General features: G+C 30.5%; 2 protein-coding genes across 4 annotated transcripts in view; one reads left to right on the top strand and one right to left on the bottom strand.

Moving 5' to 3' along the window:
* LOC126736027 (E3 ubiquitin-protein ligase UHRF1-like) overlaps positions 1 to 16,213 on the bottom strand; it is an 89,352-nt gene extending 73,139 nt beyond the window's left edge. The window contains exon 1 of the mRNA XM_050440217.1: positions 16,117 to 16,213. Within this exon, the coding sequence (XP_050296174.1) occupies positions 16,117 to 16,179 (63 nt within the window). The 5' untranslated portion in view covers positions 16,180 to 16,213. The remainder of the gene's footprint in view (positions 1 to 16,116) is intronic.
* LOC126736030 (autophagy protein 12-like) lies at positions 310 to 22,358 on the top strand. 3 transcript variants are annotated; one of them, XM_050440221.1, is made up of 3 exons: positions 310 to 551; positions 17,700 to 17,836; positions 21,991 to 22,358. In XM_050440221.1, the coding sequence occupies exons 1-3, from the start codon at positions 434 to 436 to the stop codon at positions 22,111 to 22,113; spliced, it is 378 nt and encodes a 125-aa protein (XP_050296178.1). In that variant the 5' UTR covers positions 310 to 433; the 3' UTR covers positions 22,114 to 22,358. The 3 variants fall into 3 exon arrangements, with proteins under 3 accessions (XP_050296178.1, XP_050296176.1, XP_050296177.1); XM_050440220.1 differs by lacking the exon at positions 310 to 551 and adding an exon at positions 10,033 to 10,189; XM_050440219.1 differs by lacking the exons at positions 310 to 551; positions 17,700 to 17,836; positions 21,991 to 22,358 and adding exons at positions 7,037 to 10,189; positions 10,622 to 12,234.
* Positions 22,359 to 24,647: the final 2,289 nt, after the last annotated feature.

The raw sequence follows: 24,647 nt of genomic DNA, 5'->3' as shown, positions 1-24,647 counted from the left end.
TATTAACAATGAATGTCTAAATCGAATTATGATGGTCTACAAAACAAGGTTTTGTTGTGAAAATTAATTAAAACGAATAAGAAACACTTTGACCAATTTTCAACTCATTCTGATGTGAGGTTTTTTTTTTAAGTACTTTTCTAAGATGCTAAAAGTGACCAATCACGAGAGCGGATTAGACGTCGGAAAAGCGGCAAATGAGCAGGACTACGCCGCCTTGTCTAGCTGCTTGCTTCATTCACATCTTGCGTATACGCAATCTACGTATATGCAACCCGCATTTCCGATTGTATTTCTTGATTTTTGACAATTCAATTTCTTGTTTTTGTTTTGGTTGCGCATTGCCGATCCACCCAATAAATATTAAACTATGTATTATTTCATTACTTCTTAATTTATTTTTCTTTTAAATTAAAAACTTTATATACTCAATATGACTCAAGCTGACTCTACTAGTGAGGTGCAGGAGGTTGAAAATTCCTTGCAGTCCCTTAATATGGGTCTTGAAGGAGACCCTCAAAGTTTATTAAGTAGGGGTGACAAACAAAAAGGTAAGCAATCAAGCCCCTTTATTCCTGAAAAATTAATATCTAAAGTTTTAAGGTAAAGAAATTGTTGCATTATTTAAAAATTACTTTGGATCTGTGTATACTGCAGTGGGTTCCGATGATCATTATCAATTGGATACCTGATAATACATCAGAAAATTTTTTAACTCTAAAGAAATAGAAAGTCAACTTAATTTGCTACCTTTGGTAAGATTGCAGGGTTTGTGGTGGATTAAAATTCCTATACAACTTGGTTAACATTAAAATAGAGTATCCAGATCTACTTAAGCTTTTATACATTGAGTCAAGGAATAGAAGACAGGATTTTATTTAGTATTTGTACATTTCCACAGAACCAACTATGGATATTATTCTCCTTTAGATAGATAATTGTAAATTAGTTCATATTTGGATATAATTTTTTGTATTATCCTATCATATTTTAAAAATCAATTAAATAACCTTAAATTTAGTACTCAGACAACATATGATGTTAATAAGATTTAGGATTATAAAATGAAAATATCTATATTACATTTTTAAATGTGATATACTTTTAAGAATATTACACTTGGGATTTTAACAAACTTTCTTTAATTTTCAATTTAAATATAAAATAATGGCCAACTGATCAACAACAATCTACAAAATGGTTGAGCTTTTAAATGTTCTAGCAGGAACTAGAACATTTTTTATGGCTGCATTTAGAAAATTAATATAAAAAGAGAGAGTTTAGTATATAAAGGCCTTTCAATGTTCTAAGGTATATCATTTGTCCCACTGGAAAAACTTTTGGTCTATAGCACCCTACTTGGAGAGAATTGCATTTTGATTTTGTACATTTTTGTAAAGTTCATTTCATAAAGTTAGTTCTCCTGTTTCCCCCTTTTTTGGGATCATTAGTTTGGTATTTGCTTAGAACATTGAAGGGCTAGAAGTAGCATGCCATGGCAAAAATCACTTTATAATATCATAAAAATTTTCAGTTGTTTCCGAAGGCACAAAACGATACAACTGCTCCCCTTTAATAAAATATCAAGCATTTTTTTACATAAAATATGATAAGATACCCTATATTGAAGTCAATATACAACGTTAAATAAATGTAAATAAAGTATATTGGAGAAAACGGTAATGGCATCGCAACGCCGCTCAATTGCATTGTTTATGCCACCATTACAAGCACTCTCTACCAGTGACATCGTCAACAAATATTAACATGATAAATTTATTAATTATTATAGACTTTGAATATAAGTAATATTACCATTTTTCAGCTATTTATGTGTTTTTTTAACTTCTTTAGAGGAAGGTACCTACCAAAAAAAACATTTTTGTGAAAATTAAATATTTTATTAATATTATAGATTTCTTAATAAATCATGTTTTAAGACACAATTTTTTAAAATTTTATTATATTGAACAAAACTCAGTTTTACATCACATCACTTATTTTATATTACATAATATATACTTCTATGGTGCTGACTTTTCAAAGGAACAGTATTGCTACAGCGGAAAGAGTTTTAACAAGGATGTTCAAATTGTAAAGGAGTTGCAGGTTTTTTACAGGTTATAACATTTTTATTAAGGGTATTTAGCCTGTACAATGGTTTTGAGACATTTAACACTGACCTATATAATACCTAATACCAATTATATAATATTAATTTATACTTAAAAATAAAGCTTACCTAAAAATAAAGACAATGTGCAATAGATTAGATTAGATAGTTTATTAGCAGTAATATACAAACAAGTACTTTTACAAGTCAAATAAAATATGTAATGAAACTTATAAAATAGGGATTAAATGTTAAAAAAATAAAGTTGCTACATAGTTTGTACATATACATATAGAAAATACAAAATAGAAATATCAAAAGTTTAAAATTGAAATTGGCTATCATTAGAGGGAAAATTCAATTAAACACATTATACACTTTCAATTAAAAAACACATTAAAAAAACTAAGACAAATTAAAATTTGATTCAAAGTACTCCCCAAATGAAAAAAAAGCTTTTTCTAAAAGAAAATATTTATTTTCCTTTTTATATTGGTTCAAATTTAAAACCTTTTCTCTGGCTGTAACACAGTTATAGAACTTTACACATAGATATCTGGAGCCGCTTCTGGGTCTCTCAAGTCAAAAGAAATCAGGTACAAGATTGGTGTTGTTCCTTATAGGATAATTATGGATGGTTTCATGAGAATTATATAGGTTCAAATAGGTTATTGAAATAATTATATAGGTTCAGATAGAATGGCATACGTTAAATGGGAATGGAAATTGATGTGGTAAGCTGTTAAAAGGATTTCTCCAGAAGTTACCTGAACAAGGTTTCTAAAAAAAAAATTCCATTCAGAGAGATTTTGTTCAAATTTGATTTTTGTTTAATAGCAAAGATCTATTCAGTAAGATAAAGAAACTTGTGTCTGAAGTTTCAGTTTTTAATGATTTTAATTATGGAAATATCCACTTTTCAGCAAAAAAAAAACTATTGATTTTTAAATAAAACGGTTTTGGTTGATCGGCTTCTTACTCTTTGTTTAATATTGTCGTCTAGTTTTTTTTTCGTTTCGTGATATATTCTAATATTAAAATATTTTTTAAGGATTAATTTCACTAAATCTAAAAAGTGATTGGAGAGAGGATCAACATCTAAAATATGATTACCAAAATATGAATATAGGTTAGTTGGAAGATGTCTTAGGGCGGAATGTATTAAGAGTTTATCATCTATTTTTTTATTTAATATACCATATTTGTTATCAAAAAGTCGAAAGCACCTTTCTCCAATCAAACAAACATCAATAACAAATTTGGAGGCATATCTTTCTTTGTTGAAATTTTGAGAATGAAGTTCTAGTTTCTAAAATCTCTTGGCATTTACTACAGACCACACATTTCTTCAAAGATAACACTACATAACCAGAGATATATTTAACAACGTCTTCTGTATAGGTTGTTAAATGCCATGCAGAAGAACTTATATATTCCATTTCATTTATTGTTCTGGATATTTGTTTAAATTCTGCAGATTCCAGAAGGTCTTCTCCATTATGATGAATGGTAATTGGTTTACTTGCACTGCTACAATGTAATATTGACGTTGAATCAATAGATGTGGCATTTCCTGTCTGCGTAGCCTTAACCTCAATGTGAACCAAAAGCCTTTTATAAGAAGCGGAAAATTGCCTAGCAGAAGGGTTATTATTAAAACCGCCCCTACTTCTCAATGCCGAAAAAAAAAATTCCAAATGATTTTGGGAAATTTTGTACGTTAAAATATATTTTAGAAGAGATTTCTCGGGTTTTACAAAGGTTTCATATAAAGAAATAAGCGACTCAATATTTACAAGGAATCCTAAAAAGCCACGTTTTCGTGTCGAATTTAAAATGGAAACCTTACCGTGTCGCAAATTAAAAATAAAACTTTTAATTTCTTGGAGCCGATCATAAACTAATTTATAATTCAACGGAGAAAGTGCTTTTTTCCACTGATACGTGGCAAACCTACTACTTGAATTAAAAATGTCAAAGCAGTCATTGAAATTTAATATAAATTGTTCAGTTGCCATAGAATTTTTAAAATACGCCATACCAAGGACTTGTCTTAAAAAAGCTAATGCATCGGCAACACTTTTGCTTATTGTTTGAGTGGCTAGCTTTACCTTCATTTTTTCATTTTTATAAAACACATGTCGTCTTTTTAATTTAGTTGCTGCCTGAAGCCCTTCATCGTTTTGAATAGTCATTAATTTTTCCAAATAATCCCATTTAATTTGTTGATTTTTAAAATTCAATATTTTAAACTCTGCAAAACAGTTTCGAATAAGTTTAATCATATGAGAAGGGTCTAGAAAAATGAAAACTTTATCATTTGTTAAAGGATGTAAAAAATAGGTTTTTAGTTTCTGTTGGTTGCAAAAATCGGCACCAAGTTCTTTACACATGGTAAAGTTAGATGGAGCTCCATCAAACGTTAAAGAGCTTACAATAACGCCTGTTTCATAAACAAATGCTTGCGCCTTCATTATGATACTAGCTTTTTCTAGACCATTAAGTCCACATGTTAAATAGTAGCCTATTGGTATCTTCCAGTTTCCATTTACAGCCACTAACATCAAGACCAAAGCTTCTTTAGCTTCCAGAACCATATCTGACTCTAGCTTTGCACCAAAGTTTATATAACCATGATATTTTTTTCCGTCCCATTCTACCTGTTTTCTGATGGAGACCTCATCCATTAACAGGCTACAAATAACATGATTATTATTTTTCTCCTGAAATTCTTGCACTTTAATTTTTAAAGCTTGCAAGGATTCAGCTGTAAAACCAGGTTCTCCATCTATACTCTGGTACCATTTACTAATTGTTACTGGATGTGGAAGAGTTTTGTTGAATTTCTGTCTTACAGAGCCCAGGTTTTTAAGGATCTTAAGATTTTATCGGAGTGGTGTGCTGCAAACAGGCTTGTATTTAATGTGGGCAAAACCTTTATTATGGGATTTGAGTATGACGTTCAGGGCCTTATGTTTAGTAAAAACTCCCCCTTGCAAAACAAAGAAAGCTGTAAGTTCCTTGGTATTACCATTGATGGTCGCCTTCGCTTCGAAGATCATATCCTAAATCTTGCAAAAATTAAATCAAAATTATCCTCTGGATGCTTTGCAGTAAGAATGGCGGAGCATGAGCTGGGAGGGGTAGTTGCACGTTCAGTGTACTTTTCTCCTATTGAGTCCCATCTTCGTTATGGCTTGCCTTTTTGGGGTTTAAGCAATAAGGGATTATTAAACATAATTTTTGTGATTCAAAAAAAGGCAGTTAGATACCTATGTTCCGCTGGGTTAAGAGATTCTTGTAAACCTCTCTTTATATCTCAAAAAATCCTAACTCTTTTTTCTCCTTTTATCCTAAGAACTAGCTACTCTTATTCATAAATGTCCTAAACCTCCCTCTAACACTGGTCATATGACTCGCCAGGTTAACGATTTTCCCTTACCAATCCCTACATCCTCCCTCACCAAGAACTCACTTATATACCTTAGCAAAAAAATTTACAACCATGTTCCTCTATGTATCAGACAAATTTAAAAAGTTATGAAATTGAAAAAGAAATTAAAATCACTTTTATTATCCAGGGCATATTACAGCCTTGACGATTTTTGTTAATGATACCTTTTGACCTGTGCTCTGACATCATTTTAGTGTTTTAGTTTTGTTTCCTTTTTAATAATTTAATTTACTTCCTCTAAATTCTATTTTATTGACAGCTTTACTTATTTTTTAATCAAATTTATCAAAAAGATGCTTTTTTTTAAATCTGTTATGTTATAATTAATTTTGGTAATATGTGTAAATTTTATGGTAAAGTGTTTTAGATGTCATGTTTGTTTGAAATTTGAAATTTAAAGTGAATTTGGAATTTTTTAGTTTTTAGGATGCTTGTACACAAGATTTTGTTGTCTTACGTAATATAGCACATTTTCTTTCTTTCTGATCAAATATCAAAATTAACAAAAATTACTTTTTTGTCAAAGAGTTAACAGAAAAACACACATTATAACATGGAATGCAAAATACATGACATGGTCTGACGCACAAATGTTCAAAACAAGAAAACTGGCACACATATTCAAAATTAATTAAAATACCCATAGATCCAATGGGTGTATGTATGGTTATATATGTCTAAAGCTCTAGATTACATAGAGAATCTTGAAATAGCCAAAGAAATTAAAATTGACATTTAACAAAATTAAAATAACCTTTCCATTGCCTTAACTTTAGAACCAACTAATAATAAGTTAATTCCTAGAATGTTTGGTGTTTTAGGTGTTAAAGTTACATTTAAAAAAAGTAATATTTTTGTTACATATTGTGTAAAATCAGAAGAAAATTTCAATATGATAATGCATTTGTAACAAAAATAGCTGGCAACAGTGGCGGTTCGTGGTTAGGTGAGAGATATAAAAGATGGCAAAAAAGGGGAGAAACGCGGAGAAATCAAAGATGTTTTTTTAAACTAGACAAAATTAAACATTTCCTTATAGCTTTCATTAAATGATGTTTATATAGGTATTCTTATTAAAAAAAACTAGTATTAAGTCCAGATATGTGTCTGAAAACAGCCCCTTTTTGACATTTTACCTTCCAAAAATATATCAAATAAACATAAAAAGACCATGCAACTTGCGAACTTTTGCCAACCAAAATTTTGCCTTGTACTTTCCCGACTGTTTAGAATTTAAACAAAACAGGAGCGTACTCTTATGACCTTGTTCACCTAGATTTCGGTACTTAAATGTGAAATTAACTGCATACACATATACTATTTTAAACTTATACATTATAATAAATATATACATATATATATATATATATTTTTTTTTTAATTTATATTTATAATTACATTGTAACATATAATAGTTATTTTTTGAAGATTAAGTTTATTCTTCGGTTTTTTTTGGCTGCAAATTTGTCTATAACCATCTCGTTGAAGTTTACAGTTTGCGTGACGATTTTTTCCATCGAAAGCATCGAAAGTGCTACCAGACGTTCTTCCACCATAGAACTACGTAAAAATGTTTTGATGCGCTTTAAAGTGGAGAAAGAACGTTCGGCTTCAGCTGTCGACATCGGAATAGTTATGAGTATTTCCAAGAGCTTTTTAGTTTCTGGAAATGAATCGGTCAAATTATTTTCTATGAGTAATTTTAAAAAAGGTATTGCTCCTTGTATCTCCCTGCAGTCTGGTCTGGAGTAAATCACTGAAAGCTCTGTTTTTAAACGCTCCTTATCAAAATTGGGATATGAATCGCAAGTTACTTTTAATTTTTCATCAGGAAAATAATTAATATAGTTAGCGAACTGGTCAGAATACAGCAATGAAGCAGCTTTTAAACGATTTTTAAAATGAAATCTATCCTTAGCGCAATTAATAATTATGTCACAAACTTCTAGCGCAGCAATACGGTGATCGAATTGACTGTCATATTTTCTTTTTCTTTTAGGAGGTCCTACTTCACATTCAAGCAAGGATGCAATATCTTTGGCTTCATTAATAATTTCGTCAATTGAATTTCTTACTGTCGTAATGCTCTGCTCAAAAACTTGTATTTTGTGGTTGATTTCTACAGGATCAATTTTTCGTTTTTGTAATTCGTTGTCCAAGATATCGGTGTGTGGCATAATACGGTGAAAAAATGTTAGCCAGAAAATAAACTTTCAATCCTGTAACATTCTTCTTATTGAGGAAGCTGCGGTACATGCAGTGTACAAAATGAGCAACTTTGTACTGATCTTTAATTCGCGCCTGAACACCAGTATTTCTGCCACTCATTACTGCTGCTCCATCGTAGCTTTGAGCTATCAACTTATCCTTAGAATTTTCTAAAATCGGGTCTAAGACACTGCGAATATCAGCAGTCAAACTTTCTGTATTTAAATTTTGTGGCTCCAAATAAGTCCAGAACCGTTCAACCGGATCCCCATTTTGGATATATCTAAAAATTACAACCATTTGAGATTTGGCTGACACATCTGTTGTTTCATCTGCTATAACGGAAATATATGGAGCTGTGCGAATCTCGTATAAAATTTTTTCGTGGCAAACTTCCAATATACAATCCAAAATGTCATTTTGAATATCTTTTGATATACCTTTAAATACACTCGAGTCTTTTAAATGTTCCGCCACTGTTTTATCAAGTTCAGCTGTAAAATTTATCAGACCACGAAAAATACCTGGGTTTTCCGATGTCAAAGTTTCATCGTGGCCTCTAAGCGCAAGCTCGAATAATCCACAAAATTTTATGCAGTCAATAATTTTAGATAACACATACCTGTTTTTTGTTACGTTCTCGTTATATACTCGAATATTTGTCCAATAGGCACTGTCCAACTTTTTACGAATATTAACACTACCCAACAAACCTAGATTCATTACATTGTTTAAATGATTTCTCGATGTTTCGTGGCGTTTAATTTTTTCACTCTGCACCAGGTCAGTTACACCAACTTTAGTCCAAGATTTGTCTCCACCAAATAAAAGACACGGAAAACAAAAAAGAGCATTTTTTTTATTACATCCGCATATCCAGTTATTTCTAGCATAAATATCTGGAGTAAAAATTCTTTTGTATAATTTTCCACGGCTTGGACCATACTTTTCTATTAAAATATCGGGCAACGGCTGCTCTTCCTCTTTTAGTTTTATTTTTTCTTCGTACGTAAATTGGGAGAATTTTATATATTGTGTATGTATAATTTGATAATTATATTAATCAAATTGTACACCACATTCATTTTTAGAGTATAGAGATCAGCTGACACAGCACAACACACAACGCAAAAAAAACAACCAACAACTAAATGCAAAACCGTCAACAGTCAGCAGAATTACTGCAAATGTTTGCAGTAGGGATGTTCGATACAATACGATATTTTTCTGTATCGATATATTTGTGTTCGATACTCGATATTTTGTATCGATATTTGTAAAGCGGTATCTGACCCGTATCGATACAATTACCGCAGTATCGTATCAAATAAAAAAACTCAGACAGCTAGTGACATCTATCAATTTTCAGTAAAATTAGTAAAAATCAATGTAATATTTACCCTTTGCAGAGTTCTGTCGGTTTATTGTTTTTTGCATTGACATTGGACATTTACACGGCGATCCAGGCCAAATACTGATTGGTGGATTGGTGATTCCCCCAATGCCCCAATTTCGTATTTCGAAGAGAGCCCAAATTATTTGGTGTTTATTAATTTATTTTCTTTCTGGTATATTTATCTTAAAATGCCACCAGTAAGAAGTAATTTGTGGAAGTATTTTGTGAAAAATGATTCAAGTGGAAAGTGTAAAATTTGCCAAGTTGAGGTAAAGACTTCAGGCAATACAACAAACCTCAAAAAACATCTCCAAAGAAGACATCCAAAAATCAAATTAACTAATGATGAAAAAGAAGAACCCTGGAATATCAAAGTAGGCACATTAATTTAATATTATTTAAAATTTCTAAAAGCCACACTGGATTGAATAAAATTTGAATTATTTATTTATTAATAAAACAATCTACATTATGCTTATTAAGAGTTGATGTTTATAAATTATAAATCCCTACTTCTGTCATATGAAATAAATGCTTATTTATGGTGTAATATTATTGCACTTTTTAACGAAACACCGATAGACACTGACATTTTTTGTTGCTACAATCTTGTTCGGGGCATTTGTATATGCTATAATATGTAATACTAATACATTTATTGCTAGGGCGGTGTCAAGAAATGTATTATTTTAGCCATCAAAATATAGTTTTATTTATTTATTGTTTATTTTTCCACCTAGCTCTCAGCAATCACCTATTAAATTTATTATTTTCAAATGATTTTAGTGTAGCAATGACCAGGAAAAAGAACCACAACTATCCACAAGTATGGATAACCCAAATTCAGCAATAGCTTTTTCAGGTAAAGATAATTTTGAAATATTAGGGGATATTGGAACGTCTTCTACATTATCTATGGAAGAAAATAGTAGCTGTAGTAGCATTAGCAGTGCTGTCTTTCCAGTCCACCGACAATCTTCAGTAAAGGAGACTTTTTCAACAATAAAGTCATTTTCTGGTAAGTTTATTTTTCTGATTTAATATAATGCATCCAGGGTCCTGGGAGTAAGCAAAATTATCAATGGTGAAAATTAAATAATGGAAAAAATTATTTGCATTTTTAACATTTTTTTTTAAATTCAAGCCAAACCTAATAATAAAAGTCCCAAATATTAAAATTTCTATTCTAACTATTGTTTGTTTTGTAGATAGGTACATAAATTTGTTTGTGCTGGGCCAAGGTATAAATTTTTTTTTTGTCCTTTCCTCATGTAAAAATATCATTACACAAATATCACATCTAAATTAAAAAGTTTCAGACGAAACTATTAATTTAAAAATACAGGAAAATGTTATAAATAAGCACAAACAGTTTAACTACTAAGTATTTAGATAAATTTAAATCAGTAAAAGGATAGGAATACCTTGCTTAGTTATTTTATATTTTTAGATGGTGGTGTAAGGGCCGGAAAAATTACTAATGCAATTACTTATATGATCGCAAAAGACAACCTGCCCTTGAACACAGTGGAAAAAGATGGATTTAAATATCTGATGAAGGTAGTTGTTCCTTTATATCGTCCACCCAGTAGGCACAAAATGTCCACTTTAATTGAGGAGAAATATAACTTTTTATCGGAAATTATTAGGTGCAGAATTCAGTCATTAGACTCTATAACGCTAACAACAGATGTATGGACAGAGACCCAAACCACAACAAGTTTTTTAGGTGTAACTGGACATTTCTTGCTAGAAAATAAGTTAAATTCTATCACTATAGGGGTCTACAAACTAGGAGAAAGGCATACTTCAGAGTATCTTGGACAATGCCTTTCAAATATGTGTGCTGATTGGAAAATACCTCATGAAAAAATTACAGCTATAGTGACGGATAATGGAGCAAATGTTGTTAAAGCTATATCTGATTTATTTGGGAAAAATAGACATCTGCCATGTTTTGCTCACACTTTAGATTTGGTAGCTTCAAAAGTAATAGAAGAAGAGGATGTTAAAGTAATTATTAACAAAGTAAAAACCATTGTTACCTATTTTAAGCAAAGTGTTGTTGCAGCAGATGAGCTTAGAATAATACAGCCTGCCAACAACACTTTACGACTAATTCAATCTGTGCCAACTCGATGGAATTCCACCTATTTGATGTTGGAAAGATTTCTTAGTTTATGCGAGTATATTGTTCAAATTTTATTAAAAAATTCCAAAGCTCCAACAATGTTAGGGGCATCTGACGTTGATACAATAAAGGAATTGTTACATATTTTAGGCCCTATAAAAACAGTTTCTGAAGAAGTTAGTGGTGAACAATACGTAACAGCCAGTAAAATAATTCCCATTATAAACTGCCTTTTTAAAAAAATTGATAGTCTATCCCCTTTGTCTAAGGAAGTTATTGCTTTAAAAAAATCAACAAGGGATGAACTTTTGAAAAGATTTGGAGCCATTGAACAAAATTTAATTTTAGCAGTTTCGACAATCTTGGATCCACGATTTAAAAAACTGCATTTTAACAGTCCAGTGGTATGCTCTAAAACAATTTCGTTTATAAATCAGTCCATCAAAAATTTAAGAGAGCAAAATACACAAGAGAAAGAAAATATATTACAAGAAGATCAAACACCTTCAACATCAAAATCTTCGGACTTATGGTCTTACCATAAAGAGCTTGCTGCAAAACATTGTCACGAAAATACTAGTGACAGCATGAACCAAGCTTTTAAATTATATTTGGTCAATAAAACAATACCAATATCAGATGACCCAATTAAATATTGGAGTAAAGAGCCATCTAGTAATTTAAAGGAACTTGCATTAAAATATTTATCAATTGTTGGAACCTCTGTGCCATCGGAGAGGCTGTTCTCAAAAGCTGGAAACATTATTAGTCTAAACCGAAATAGGCTATCTAGTGAAAAATTGCAGCAGCTTTTATTTTTATCTTCAGTTAAATATGAAGACTGGAATTTGGAATAGCTCTTAAGCCTTTTTTTGTCTAAATTTTTATTGTACATGTTATTTATTAAAATTAGATATATATGTTACATAATATTTAATTTGTATCATTTTAGATTTATATACTTCATCATCATTTCTTTTATCTTTAATCCAAATAAAAACGTATATCTATAGTGATACATTATTTCTTCTGCTAAAAAGCAAATTTTTCTCAATATTAATGTCAATATTTTAAATATAAATTTGTTTCAAATTATCTTAAAAATATTGACTTAAGGGCATTCTTTGTATTAAAAAAATAATTTATTTATATGTATAATATTGAGAAAAAAGTGTATCTTCCATTTAACTAAGCGTGAAATCACCTGTTATTTTTTTTCTCAAAGAAATTTACACTTGTAAGCTAATCTTTCTTGATACTGAGCTATCTAAAAGTAATTTCTATGTCCTGATTATCAAATTTTTGTTTCAAATCTTTGAAAATTACTATTAAAATCTTAAAAATTTTCAATTTAAGATTTGACAAGTCATTTGACGCGCCTAGTTAAATGAAAGGCAACTATTATAGCTCTGTTTAAAAATGTTGTATGGCTAACCGCATCGATATTTCAGATATCGATTTCTTTATAACGATATACTGTCGTATCGATACCTCTTTATACGATGCAGATCGATCCCAGATATCGATACTATCGTGAGTATCGTACATCCCTAGTTTGCAGCTCCGTTCCGACTTAAAATTCGCTATCTAAACTTAGGGCGAAGTGCGGTGCGGGGCGAGGAAAAGGGCTCAACGCGGAGCACAGAACTCGAATGTGGTCCAGCTAGGTTGCGTTAATGGCATTGTAACTGTAGTGATTGGCACGCCAACAGTTTTTACTTGGCCGACTGTAATAGTCAGGTGTTCGTTTATATACTGTTTTATTATTTTGTTAGGTTTTAATTTTATTTTACTTAGAAAAATATTAAATAATTTCAAAAATAGTTAATGTGTATGAAAATGTTGGGGGTTCTGCAGCTCTGCAGCTCTTATGCACTAGCCGCCCCTGGCTGGCAACAAGCAAAGCTAATTCAGCCATATATATTTGAACTGCTGAAATTTTTTTCAATTTAAACAATTCATAACTAGCGAATACAAAGTTCTGCATTTACATCTTATCTTTGTTTTATGCTCCGCATAGTGAGCTCATTGTTTTAATTTAATTTTATTCATTTATTCAATTTAATTTATTCAAAAATAAACTTTACAAACACTATATATTGGGTAATAGTAATTACATGTAAAACCTATAACAGGAGGAAAAAAAAACAAACAAAAAATATATTAAAATAATTTCACAACAATAACACTAAACCTAAAAGAAAAAAAAAAAGATAGAAGAAAAAAGTAAAACATGAGTCTATGAACAATGAACTATAATGTATATAACTATAACTATATAAACATGAACTATGTCCCGATGCTCAAGCAACCTCCTAATTTCCTTAGCCCTGATATTAAATATATCTACATCTTTAAAGCCATTTAAGACATTGTTACAAATCCTTAACATATTATTGATTGGAGATGTAGTATTAAAATTATTTATATAAAAAAGCTCTTTATTAGTTATTTTTAATCTAGCCTTTGGTATCTTAAAAGAAATGTATTCAATTAGATCACAGCTCAAGTATTTAACATTATTTACAATGAAATATATAAAATTGACTGCCCGATTCTGCCTTCTGGTACAGAGCATCTGGAAGCCAAACTTTTCTAACATTGCCCTGTATGACACCATATATGGGTATTCTTTATTTCTTTCTGACATACAGAAATCTTAAAAATCTTTTCTGTACCTTCTCAATCATGTCTGAATGTGATGATGCTTCAGGTGGCCAGATAGTAGAAGCATACTCCATATGTGGACTAACAAGGGCATTATAAAGTCTAACGATAGTGCTGACTTTAAAACTCTTACTGTTTCTTGTTACAAAACCCAAAGAACGGTAAGCCTTATTAACTATTTCACTATATTGACAATTAAATTTCATATTGGTCTGAAAAGTTACTCTCAAATCTCTAATAAAGTTTTTTCTAAGAATTTTGGTATTATCAATATTGATTGATTGTCTTCAAGAAAATAGTTAGCTTTACGAGTGAAAGTGTCCACAGCATATTTTTGAACATTAAGGGACATCTTATTATTCTTGAACCAATCAACCACAGAACATAGGTCATTTTTTAATTTTAGCATCTTCCTTGACAGCAATAGTTTTAAATAGTTTAAAATCATCAGCATACGTCAGACTTACAGATGAGGATATACAATCAGGCAGGTCATTAATGAAAAGAACAAAAAGCAAGGGACCAAGCTTGCTACCCTGGGAAACACCTGAGGTTGACATATATTGTTCTGATAGACAATTACCAATCTTAACCACGTTATTTTTCCAAGATAAATAAGATTTCATGAAATTACAAGCTTTTTTAGAAAAACCAAAGCTAACTAATTTATTTAAAAGCACAAAGTGATCGACCTTGTCAAATGCCTTCTCACAATCTGTGTATAGCACATCTAACTGCTCCTTAGACTCAATTGCCTTAGAGATTTGTTCTGAGAGAATACACAGATTTGTCACTGTGGATTTATCATTAACAAAACCATGCTGACACTTATTAATTTTATGTTTAACATGTTCATATAAATTATCATAGAGAATATTTTCAAGAATTTTAGATAAACAATTTAAGAGATTAATAGGCCTATAATTTGATATATCATTTTTCTTGTCTTTTTTATGAATTGGTGAGATCATTGATAACTTTAAAATATCTGGAAAGGATTCCTGTTCAATTGACATGTTGAAAAGATACACTAGAGGTTTTGTCAAAAGCTCAGCACAACCTTTATAGATATAAGAAGGAATTTTATCTGGGCCGGTAGATTTTTTAGGTTTAAGTTTCTTAATAGCATTTATTACATCACTCTCATAAATTTTTTTGAAAACAAAAGTGTTCCAGTTTTTATTATTTATGTGATGATTGGAACAGCCAGCTGTGCTATACACAGACTCAAAATATTGGGCAAAAGCATTAGCAATATCAAGGGGTTTATTGAAATTTACATTATTTAAGGTCATGGCCACTGGTATACCTGCACTCCTAGCTTTAGATTTAAAGAAAGCCCAAAATGCGCTTGGATCAGCAGCTAAATTTATTCATACAAATACAAATATATCAGTACAAATTATATTCATATTTTGTTTGATTTTTTATTTCAGCTCTAAGTTGCTGATATTCAACGTATTCTGGGCTCACTTGCTTACTCAACTGACTGTAAAACTTATTTTTCTTTTTAATTTTATGTTTTAAATCAAGAGAGAACCATATTGGACATTTTCCTGCAGTGTTGGATTTTATCATTGTTTTTGGAATTGAAATGTCCAGAAATTGGTATATTAGTTTATAAAATGTATTAAACCCCATACAAACATCATAGCATTTAAACACCATAGACCAGTTGCAATCAGAAAGTGATCTATAAAATGTAAAGAAGTTACCTTTTCATAGTTGTATGTATAAGTCTTCTTATTAATTGTTTTATTTTGTACAATCCTCAGATTAAATTGTAAATTAAGAGCACGGTGGTAAGCATCTTCAGGTAATAAAGGGTCCATTGGTCTCGATACTGTGCATTTTTCCATATTAGTTAGTGAAAGATCTAAAGATTTCTTTATAAAATTAGGAATATTATTTACTTGGCATAGATTATACATATTAATAAATTGCTGCATCAGGACATTTTTATCACAATCTGTATAATTACAGTTATTAAAATAAAGCAAATTAAAATCTCCTAGCAATATCACATTTACGTTTTCTAAGAGTAAAATTTCCCCCAAAACGTTAAAATATTTTTCATACATTAAATCAGTGGAATTTGGTATAAAATAAACAACAGACAAATAAACAGATATATTTTTAACACTTACTTTAAGTATCAGACAGTCACTATCACAGTCGACATTTACAATTTCATAAGGCAGTTCCTTCATGAGTGCAATAAGGACTCCTCCTCCCCTTTGGCCAATTCTGTCCTTAGTCCTTACGGAGCACTGTATATCTCTTATCTAGGAGCTCTGAGTTAAATGATGTTCTCATTTAACCTGTCTCGCTAAATGCAATTAAATCATAACATTCCGATAAAGTTGCTGTATATAATGCATTTGTTTTGGTTCGTAATTCGCGTACATTCTGACAGTAGATTGTCAACTGCCTTGATGAGGTTAGGTTACTTTGAGAGGGTCCTCCTATTGTTCTGGTGGTAACCTCCTCTTGGTGAAAAACCGAGATATGACAGCTCCGTTTGGCCAAACTTCTTTGTTCCAGGCTTTCCGAAAGTTCTCTTGATTGATAGTCACCTTAAAAGAGGCATACACATCTGGGTGTTTAGACTGCATTGATTCACAAGATACTTCAGGAAAATTGGGTAATAGATCCTTCTTCAGGTCTTCTGGCTTGGTATGTGGTGCTAGTCTAGTTACATGGAGAGATGTGTATTTGGGGATCGCTTGAACGTTTAATACTTATATTCAATGTTCTAAGGGGCTTATGCTTAGTTTCAATTTGAACAACTGGCTAGTGATCAGTGAGGATACCTGTTTCCAGGCGTATTTTTTTTGCTATTTATATAGCCTTTTGTGCAGTAACTTTTAAGAATTATATCATCGTGTCTCAAGAAAAATTTTAATAGGTCTTGTTACATAAATTCAAGTGTAACGATGATAATGTAACAGTTGTCCCTGTATCTCAAAAAATATTTTATCAATTTGTACTCATAAATTTAAAAAATTTTTGTTTTCTAAAGAGCCCTGTGGAACATGTCTCAATACTGATTGTTTATTTTCAGATCATTATTTCACTCAATATCAATACCTTAGGAAACCTAACATATTTAAAATCGTATATAATAAAAATTATGACTCTAACATGTCATTAATTGTTTTGAGTAAAAAGCCGACACTTGATCCTTCCAAAGCTCACTGCAAGTTTTTTTTAAGAATAAATGTAATCTGTTATATTAAAAGTTTATATAATTATTATTTTATATGTTTTTATGCTCTTGCCTTCAGTCCTTCAGATAACAATGTAATTACTTTTATAAACTTGAACATGTATTAAGATTAAAACTTTGTATTTCAATAAGGCCGGTCATATATTATTAAATAAATAAATTAACATGTTTTATGATTTTGCCATTGTCTAAATTTTCTTTTTCACTCTACTTATAGGGTGAGCACTGTCTAGAAAATGTTGCCTCTTACATTTATTATGGCTAACAATGTTACAGTTATGGCATTTATACTTACTATTTACATTTTATTCCCCCATTATCAACATGCCACTTTTCATTATTTTATTTAAATTCATTAAATCTTCTCTACAGATATTTTTGTGAAAAAATTGTGGTATAAAGTTTTAAAAAATAAATAAAATTAAAAGGGTAATAGAAACAAATTTCCAATAAATTGCAGGCTCTTGTAAGATAATATAATATTTCTTTAATTTGTTTTAGTTGATATCCTGCTGAAGCCCACAGGTAATGCACCTATAATGAAAAAGAAAAAATGGACTGTAGATAGTGATAAACCCATTGGATGGATTATTGAATTCATGAAGAAATATTTAAAATTAGATTCAAATGAAAAATTAGTAAGTAATATGACAGTTTACTTATAAATACTATTTTCTATTAGGGCATAGTAGTGTTTTTACATGTTTCTTTTTTGTAGTTTATATATCTGTCAAAACAAGTATTGTACATTATAGAAATACAAAAAATTCTACTTACTTGTTACTAGTCTTACAATAAGTTTCAAATGGTATTGTAGCAGAAACAAGCATAATCAAGATAACATTCTTGATTATTACATATCGAGGGTCAAAAAGCAGGACCTTGTAAGTAACATTTTGGAAATTTTTCAGGAGAGCAATAAAACTGTTTAATTTTTGTAATAAACGACAAGTAATGATTTTTTTCATACATTTATTTATTTAGCAGGAACATAATAACATCAGTCTAGAAAAAAATAATAATTTTCTTTTTTTTACAAAAAAGAAAATTATTATTTTATTATTTACTACATTTACGAGGTACTGTGTCTAAATAATACAGATACGAGGAATTGCATTCTTAAAAAACTACGAAAAAAACACAAATAAATGTTGTGTATTTATTACAGAAAATAAAATAAGAAAATATTTAATATTTTCTGCAAAGGAGTATTAAACATTATAAAAATTTGTGTACTAATACCCTAAACCTATTTCCTAACATAATTAAATACCTATTAACATTCTAATAATATCACCACATTATCAGGTACTTCAAAAAGTTTGTGATCTGGTCTTTTTCTAAATTTAAAAACATCATCATTTTATAAAAGTATTTTTTATGTAGCAACCTAATAAAAATAAAATTAAATTGAAAAAATTAAAAATAAAAGCTGACAAAACTTTTTTTGCCATACATTTTTACTTGTAAGGCAACTGTTCATAAAAACTCCAACAATCTTTAGGAATTGTAGCCTTAATGCTCTGTAAATTATCATACTTTTTTTTGTAATTGGAAGAGGCGATTGGTAAAGAGGCGGAAATATTACATTGGTAAAGTCAACATTTTTTGGTCTTAGGGGAAGGGGGTGAAAGTCTTCGTCAAAAAATTTTAACTTGAATGAAATTTGCCCATTACCATATTGTAACGCTCTAATATTGGTCACAATAGCCCTATCATTATTCATTCTTGAAGGCCGAATCGAGGCATACTTTAAAAAATCTTTATGGCCGTAGTTTTTGAAAAACTCGCCCATATTCCTTACCAAATAGAGATTTTTAATACGTACTTGCTTAGTGATTTTTAAATAATCACTTGGTAAATAGATTTCTTTGTTTTTTAGGCAGGTTTCAATAGCACTATGGACAGAGTCACACTCCATCTGAGTGTGACCCTTTTCCAAAAACTTCATGCTTCTCTGATAAATAAAGAAGAGCATTAGCGAGCACACTATTACTATTTTGCGCCGTACAGCCATCAGAATAAATAATGATAGGTCTTTTGGCCTCTTGGGTTAAAAGTTGCTCTTGTAAGTAGTCTACTAAAAAGGAAGCATAAACAGATGCTTGCCCATCGGCAATAGTTTCGTTAAACCAATAACAAACGGCTTGGTTGTTGACTAAATTATAAATCGTGAAGTTATGGCAACACAATTTCTGTTTATAGTACAACGTGCTAGCTGGTATTTGCAGAGATAGCTTCACAGCTTGCACATCCATGATAATCAATGTGAAACTCACCATTTATCGCCTTCTCCTTATCTATTTCCTTTTCACGTCTTGCTGAATTTTTTCTTATTGTGTTCCTTATATTCTTCCGTTTCTATATTTTCGTTCTTATACTCAAAACAGACATCAGATTGGTCCTTTCTAGGTCGGAATATTGAGATTTTCATTTCGTCGGCAAGTTTAGTTATTGTAATAATTGACATTGGATTTTGCCCCATGTAGACACGGTATAAATCGGACCATGACTGAAAATACTGTTCCAAGTACATTCTGTTGGTATCTTTTCAACAGTAATGTGAAGGAAGCTTGTTTAAATTTTGAAGAAACTTGGTAAGACAGTTTCTGTCATTTTTAAAAATATCTTGTCGTTTTTCTCTCCTCTTTATATCGGTTTGGCTGCTACTAGCCATGCCATTTTCAGAATTCATCTCCCGGGATCGTACGGACCATTCTCCGAGATTAAGGGTATTCAAGTACATTTTCTTAATTCCAATTTAACAGTAATGGATTGATTACCGATAATAAAAGAATAATCAAGTGTTTGGGATCTATGAGATGAATCGATTTGTTTCGACGGCATGTCTTTATCGCATCAGCCTTAGTTTTTTATTAATAGCCCTTTTATTGTATCCTTTTCGCTTTCTATTTTCATGTTCACCTACAGGTTGTTCTTCTAAATCGCTATCCTCTTCTGAAAGTTGCCCTTGCGGGACCGCAAGGGCATTTCATTCATTTGAATTGTCTTCGACCATACTTTCTTCAGATGAATCCGGGTCATCAATTCCTGGCTCTGAATAGCTTTCGAATACGACCTCCGCATTATTGATTAGTTCAGAAATATCCTCAGGGCTTAGAATTTGGTCCAACTCAAGCTCGAGTAAAGACTCATTGTTAAAATTACTTATATTTGACAAGTTCAGGTCATTTTCTTATCCTAGGCATTTAGTTACTGTATTAAATTTATTTGAATTTAGATTTTTAGCCATTGCCACTATTTTTCTTGCTCTGCTAGACATTATAATTGTATTAGTAGTCTTAAACAGCAACTCGTAAGCGGTAATACAATTTAAATTTTAAAAAATGCAGGACCTCGTAAGTGTTACCTGGAAAAAAAATGTGGTTTAGGTAAAGAAAAAAATTATTTATTATAAAATAAATTAAACACAAATTACTAACAACTTTAAAACAACTATTTTCAAAGTGATATAAAATTTTAGCTATTTTAAACATCTCACTGGCCAAAAACACAAAGCACTTCCACGAACAACAACAGTTACGGTCGCTAACAAGGGTTAACTGACAAATACGAGGTAATGCTTTCAAAACTGACGCGAATGTAAATACGAGGTTATGATTTTTGCGATTTTCCGCTAAAATTAAAAACTGATTAATATCTATCTTGGTCAACAGATGCCACCATCTATTCTACACATAATGGTATATAAAAAGTAATTTATCCAAAAATGTTAGTTACGAGGTCCTGCGTTTTGACCCTCGATATGTTCTGTTGTGAGTAGGCATAGAATAACAATGTTTTTCTTAATCCTTAAATAAATTTAAAAGTATAAGGACGCCACAAGTTTTAAATTACATAGTTTTTTCAGTTCATTTCATGAAGACAAAGAATATTTTTTTGTAATGTTTCACACAATTCAAAAGGATGTTAACGGCAGAATTTCTAAATAATTTCTTCAAAAGAAAACCCTTCCAATTTTAGAAAAAATGCTCTTCTAACCCTTGTTAAGCAGATATAGAGTGTGTGATAGCTGTTTTTTTTAGGACGTACGACAAGGTTCTCATGTCCCTCTCAGTTTTAATCTTTCTATATTAATGATCTATGCTATAATTTAAATTATCAATATTCATTAAACACTATTTTAAATTTTATTTTGGATTCAGTCAGGCTAAAGACCACTATTGACAGAAATAAAGTCATGTTGCAAGTGTAACAGGTAAAAGTTTAATATAAACAAAGATTATTATTTAAAATTTTAATACTTATTAATATTTTAAATGTGATCTTTAGGAAATTACTCTTCGAAATATCAGTCTATCAGAGGCCACCAAGTTTTAGCTCTATATTTAGTTTGATTTGAATACCATATCTCTTATTTACTAAGATATCATCAGTGTTGTGCTATTAGAGTAGGTGCAATATCTCTCTGTTTTAATATAGTTAGAAATGCTTAATATGCTCTCATTGAATCCCACTTAGGATTTCATAAATCTATTACTTATCATATTAAATACATTAAAGTGTAATGGTAATGAGTTAATATGAGTAATAAAAAAAATATAGCAACCAAAGAAAAAAATAGTTTGTTAAAATAGGTATACATAATTATTGAAACTCGAATTATATGGGTTTCGAGGTATATCTTATCAAAAGTCAAATAAAAGAAGGCTTTATACTTACTAATACCATTTATTAAAATATTTGAAAGCTATGTATCACGTTACAATAATAAAATATTTTTTAAATATATTGTTAGAAGCATTTAATGCTCAATGAATTTCTTTTTTAGTTCCTGTATGTAAATCAAACCTTCGCACCATCTCCAGACCAGATGGTAAGGAATTTGTTTGATTGCTATAGTACAGAAGGAAAACTCGTGCTTCACTATTGTAAAACGCAAGCTTGGGGCTAAATGTGGTGCAGATTATAGTTATTTTTTTATTTATTAAAGAATGCTTCAGTCGACATGTTTTGATAAAACTTGCATTTGGGCTGTTCGATTAGCCTTGAGGTAAGATCATGGCAGTAACTCCTGATGTTTATACTGTAACTATTTTATTTTTTTATTTAAAAAAAATGTATTATTTAGCACTGAAATTTGATTAAATCTACATGTATTTATTTATCACTTAAATAAACATCTCAGTAACTGCAAAATTTTGTTTTTTTTTTATAAATTATAAATAATCCTAAATAATATGAAGGATTCTTATTAGAACAAAAAAACAGGTAAAAGCTTGGGTATTAATTAAACAGAAAACAGATTGGTTTTGTTATGTAGAAAATAATGAGGCTTGGTTATGTTACAAATTACTATAAACCCGCCAAAGTTCTATACAGTGCTTTCATTTCAAAACGATCCACCCTTAATAACTTTTATAAAAAAAAAAGAAAAAAAAACGTCAAATTAGATATACAGGAGGACGTTTAATTATGCATTCACTGAAGTTCTGTCAATTACCTCCTCACCTCCAGCTAACCTCACTTTAAAATGTTAAATGGGAACCCCCATCGTGTGATACATCATAGTAAGCAGCGTAAAATTCTCCATTAAACGGTACCAAAAAAAATTAAATCGGTAAATGTATAAGCAAATAGTTAGCGAAAATGTCTAGAAATAATGAATATTTCATTTACGCCAAACTTTGGTATTTTAAATGAATACTTTTAGTGTAAGACCTACATCATTTTAAAATTCTTACATTTTTTATAATAGATCATCAAAAAAAAATACAGGCAATTTAGAAGTTAAAATGTGTGGTAACAAACAGTACATTTAATTCAAGCAAATTATTTATTTTTTTAAGTAAAGAATGTGTACCGTTATTTGCCAGAAAAAAGTGCCTTCGAATTATTGTTAAAACTGTCAGTTTGACGCGTGCAATTTTTCAATTTTAGTTAAAACAGTGAGTTAATAAAATGGTGTATACGCTAGCCGAAAGAATAGAAATAATTTTCCTTTATGGAGCTCAAGATCGGTGTGCTCGTAGAACCGCGAGAGCATTTAATGAAAGGTATCAAGATAAAAACGTGAGCCATAAATACGTATTAGAATTGATACGAAAATTTGAAGAGACGGGATCGATTTGCAATAAGAAAAAATATGAAAATAGAGTTGTCGATGCATGCCAAGTTGAAGTACTAGGACAGTTTGCTATGGATCCAACTTTGTCGAATTTTGGGTTAATATTAACTTTGCGGCAGCTGCTACGTTTAAGTGTTTTTTTTTCTTTACGTGAAAAGAGTTTTTCTTTTATTAATTTTTCTCTATTTTTCTTTTACTAAATTCTTCTTGTGTTATGCACTGTGCTCATATTAATGTTAGATCTCTTTAAATAACTTCAATCAATTTAAAGGTCATATTTCTAAATATGATTATGATATACTTGGTATAACGGAGAGCTGGCTTAATCCAAATGTAACTTACGAAAGTACTTCTATTAATGGATAGCATCTAGTTAGACAAGATCGCATTGATAGTAGGCGAGGGGGTGGGGTTAAAATTTATATAAAGTCTAACATTCAGTTTTTCATCTTAAAAAGTGAGTGCCACTGCCGGGCAATAATTAAACATATATGGGTAAAGGTGGAGATAATGGGTGAATGAATTATTATCGGAAATATTTACAGACCTCCTGGAACCAACTGTCAGGAATTTTTAAATTATTTTAAGGATGTCTTAATTAATTTTTACACCGGTGGTAACCAGATTTTGTGTTTTGCTGATTTTAACATAAATGTGCTGGATAATGATTCTTCTCTCAGGTTATTCAGTTAAATAATATTTTGGATACCTTTAGTCTCAGTCAGATGATTTCAGAACCAACAAGAGTATCTCATTTAACTTCTACGTTAATCGATTTGATCTGCTGCAATCCTAACATTGTACAGGATGTTGGCACTCGAGATGTTAATGTTTCAGATCACTTACTTGTTTATGTCCATCTTAATCTAATTATTGCCGAATACTTCATATTTGTTTAGATCCCGTTGTTTAGACCGTATTGACTATGCTCAGTTTCAGGCCGACATCGAAAGTGTATCTTGGAATTCCATTTATCTGACTAACAACATTGATTCAACAGTAGATTTTTTTAACGTCAACAACATTAAGCATTTTTGATATACATGCACCGTTAAGAATAAAAAATGGTAAAAAAGTCGTATAATCCCTGGATAACCGATAACATCAGATTGATGAAAAATCTTCATAATCAAGCACTTAATCGCTTTAAGCGCACTAAGGATCCTGTCCATTGGAATTACTACAAAAATCTAAGAAATCTTGCAACAAGTGCTATAAGAGCTGAAAAAAGGCATATCTTAATCAGAAGTTTAAGAATTGTAGTTTGAAAGAGAAATGGGCCGAGCTTAAAGAATTAAATGTTCTTAAAAATAAAAATAAAACAATTCCAGATCACCTAAAAAATGTTGACCAATTAAACC

This window comes from Anthonomus grandis, chromosome 5 (genome assembly GCF_022605725.1).
Source record: "Anthonomus grandis grandis chromosome 5, icAntGran1.3, whole genome shotgun sequence".
NCBI classification, from domain to species: domain Eukaryota; kingdom Metazoa; phylum Arthropoda; class Insecta; order Coleoptera; family Curculionidae; genus Anthonomus; species Anthonomus grandis.
This window is presented reverse-complemented; position numbering and strand designations above follow the sequence as displayed.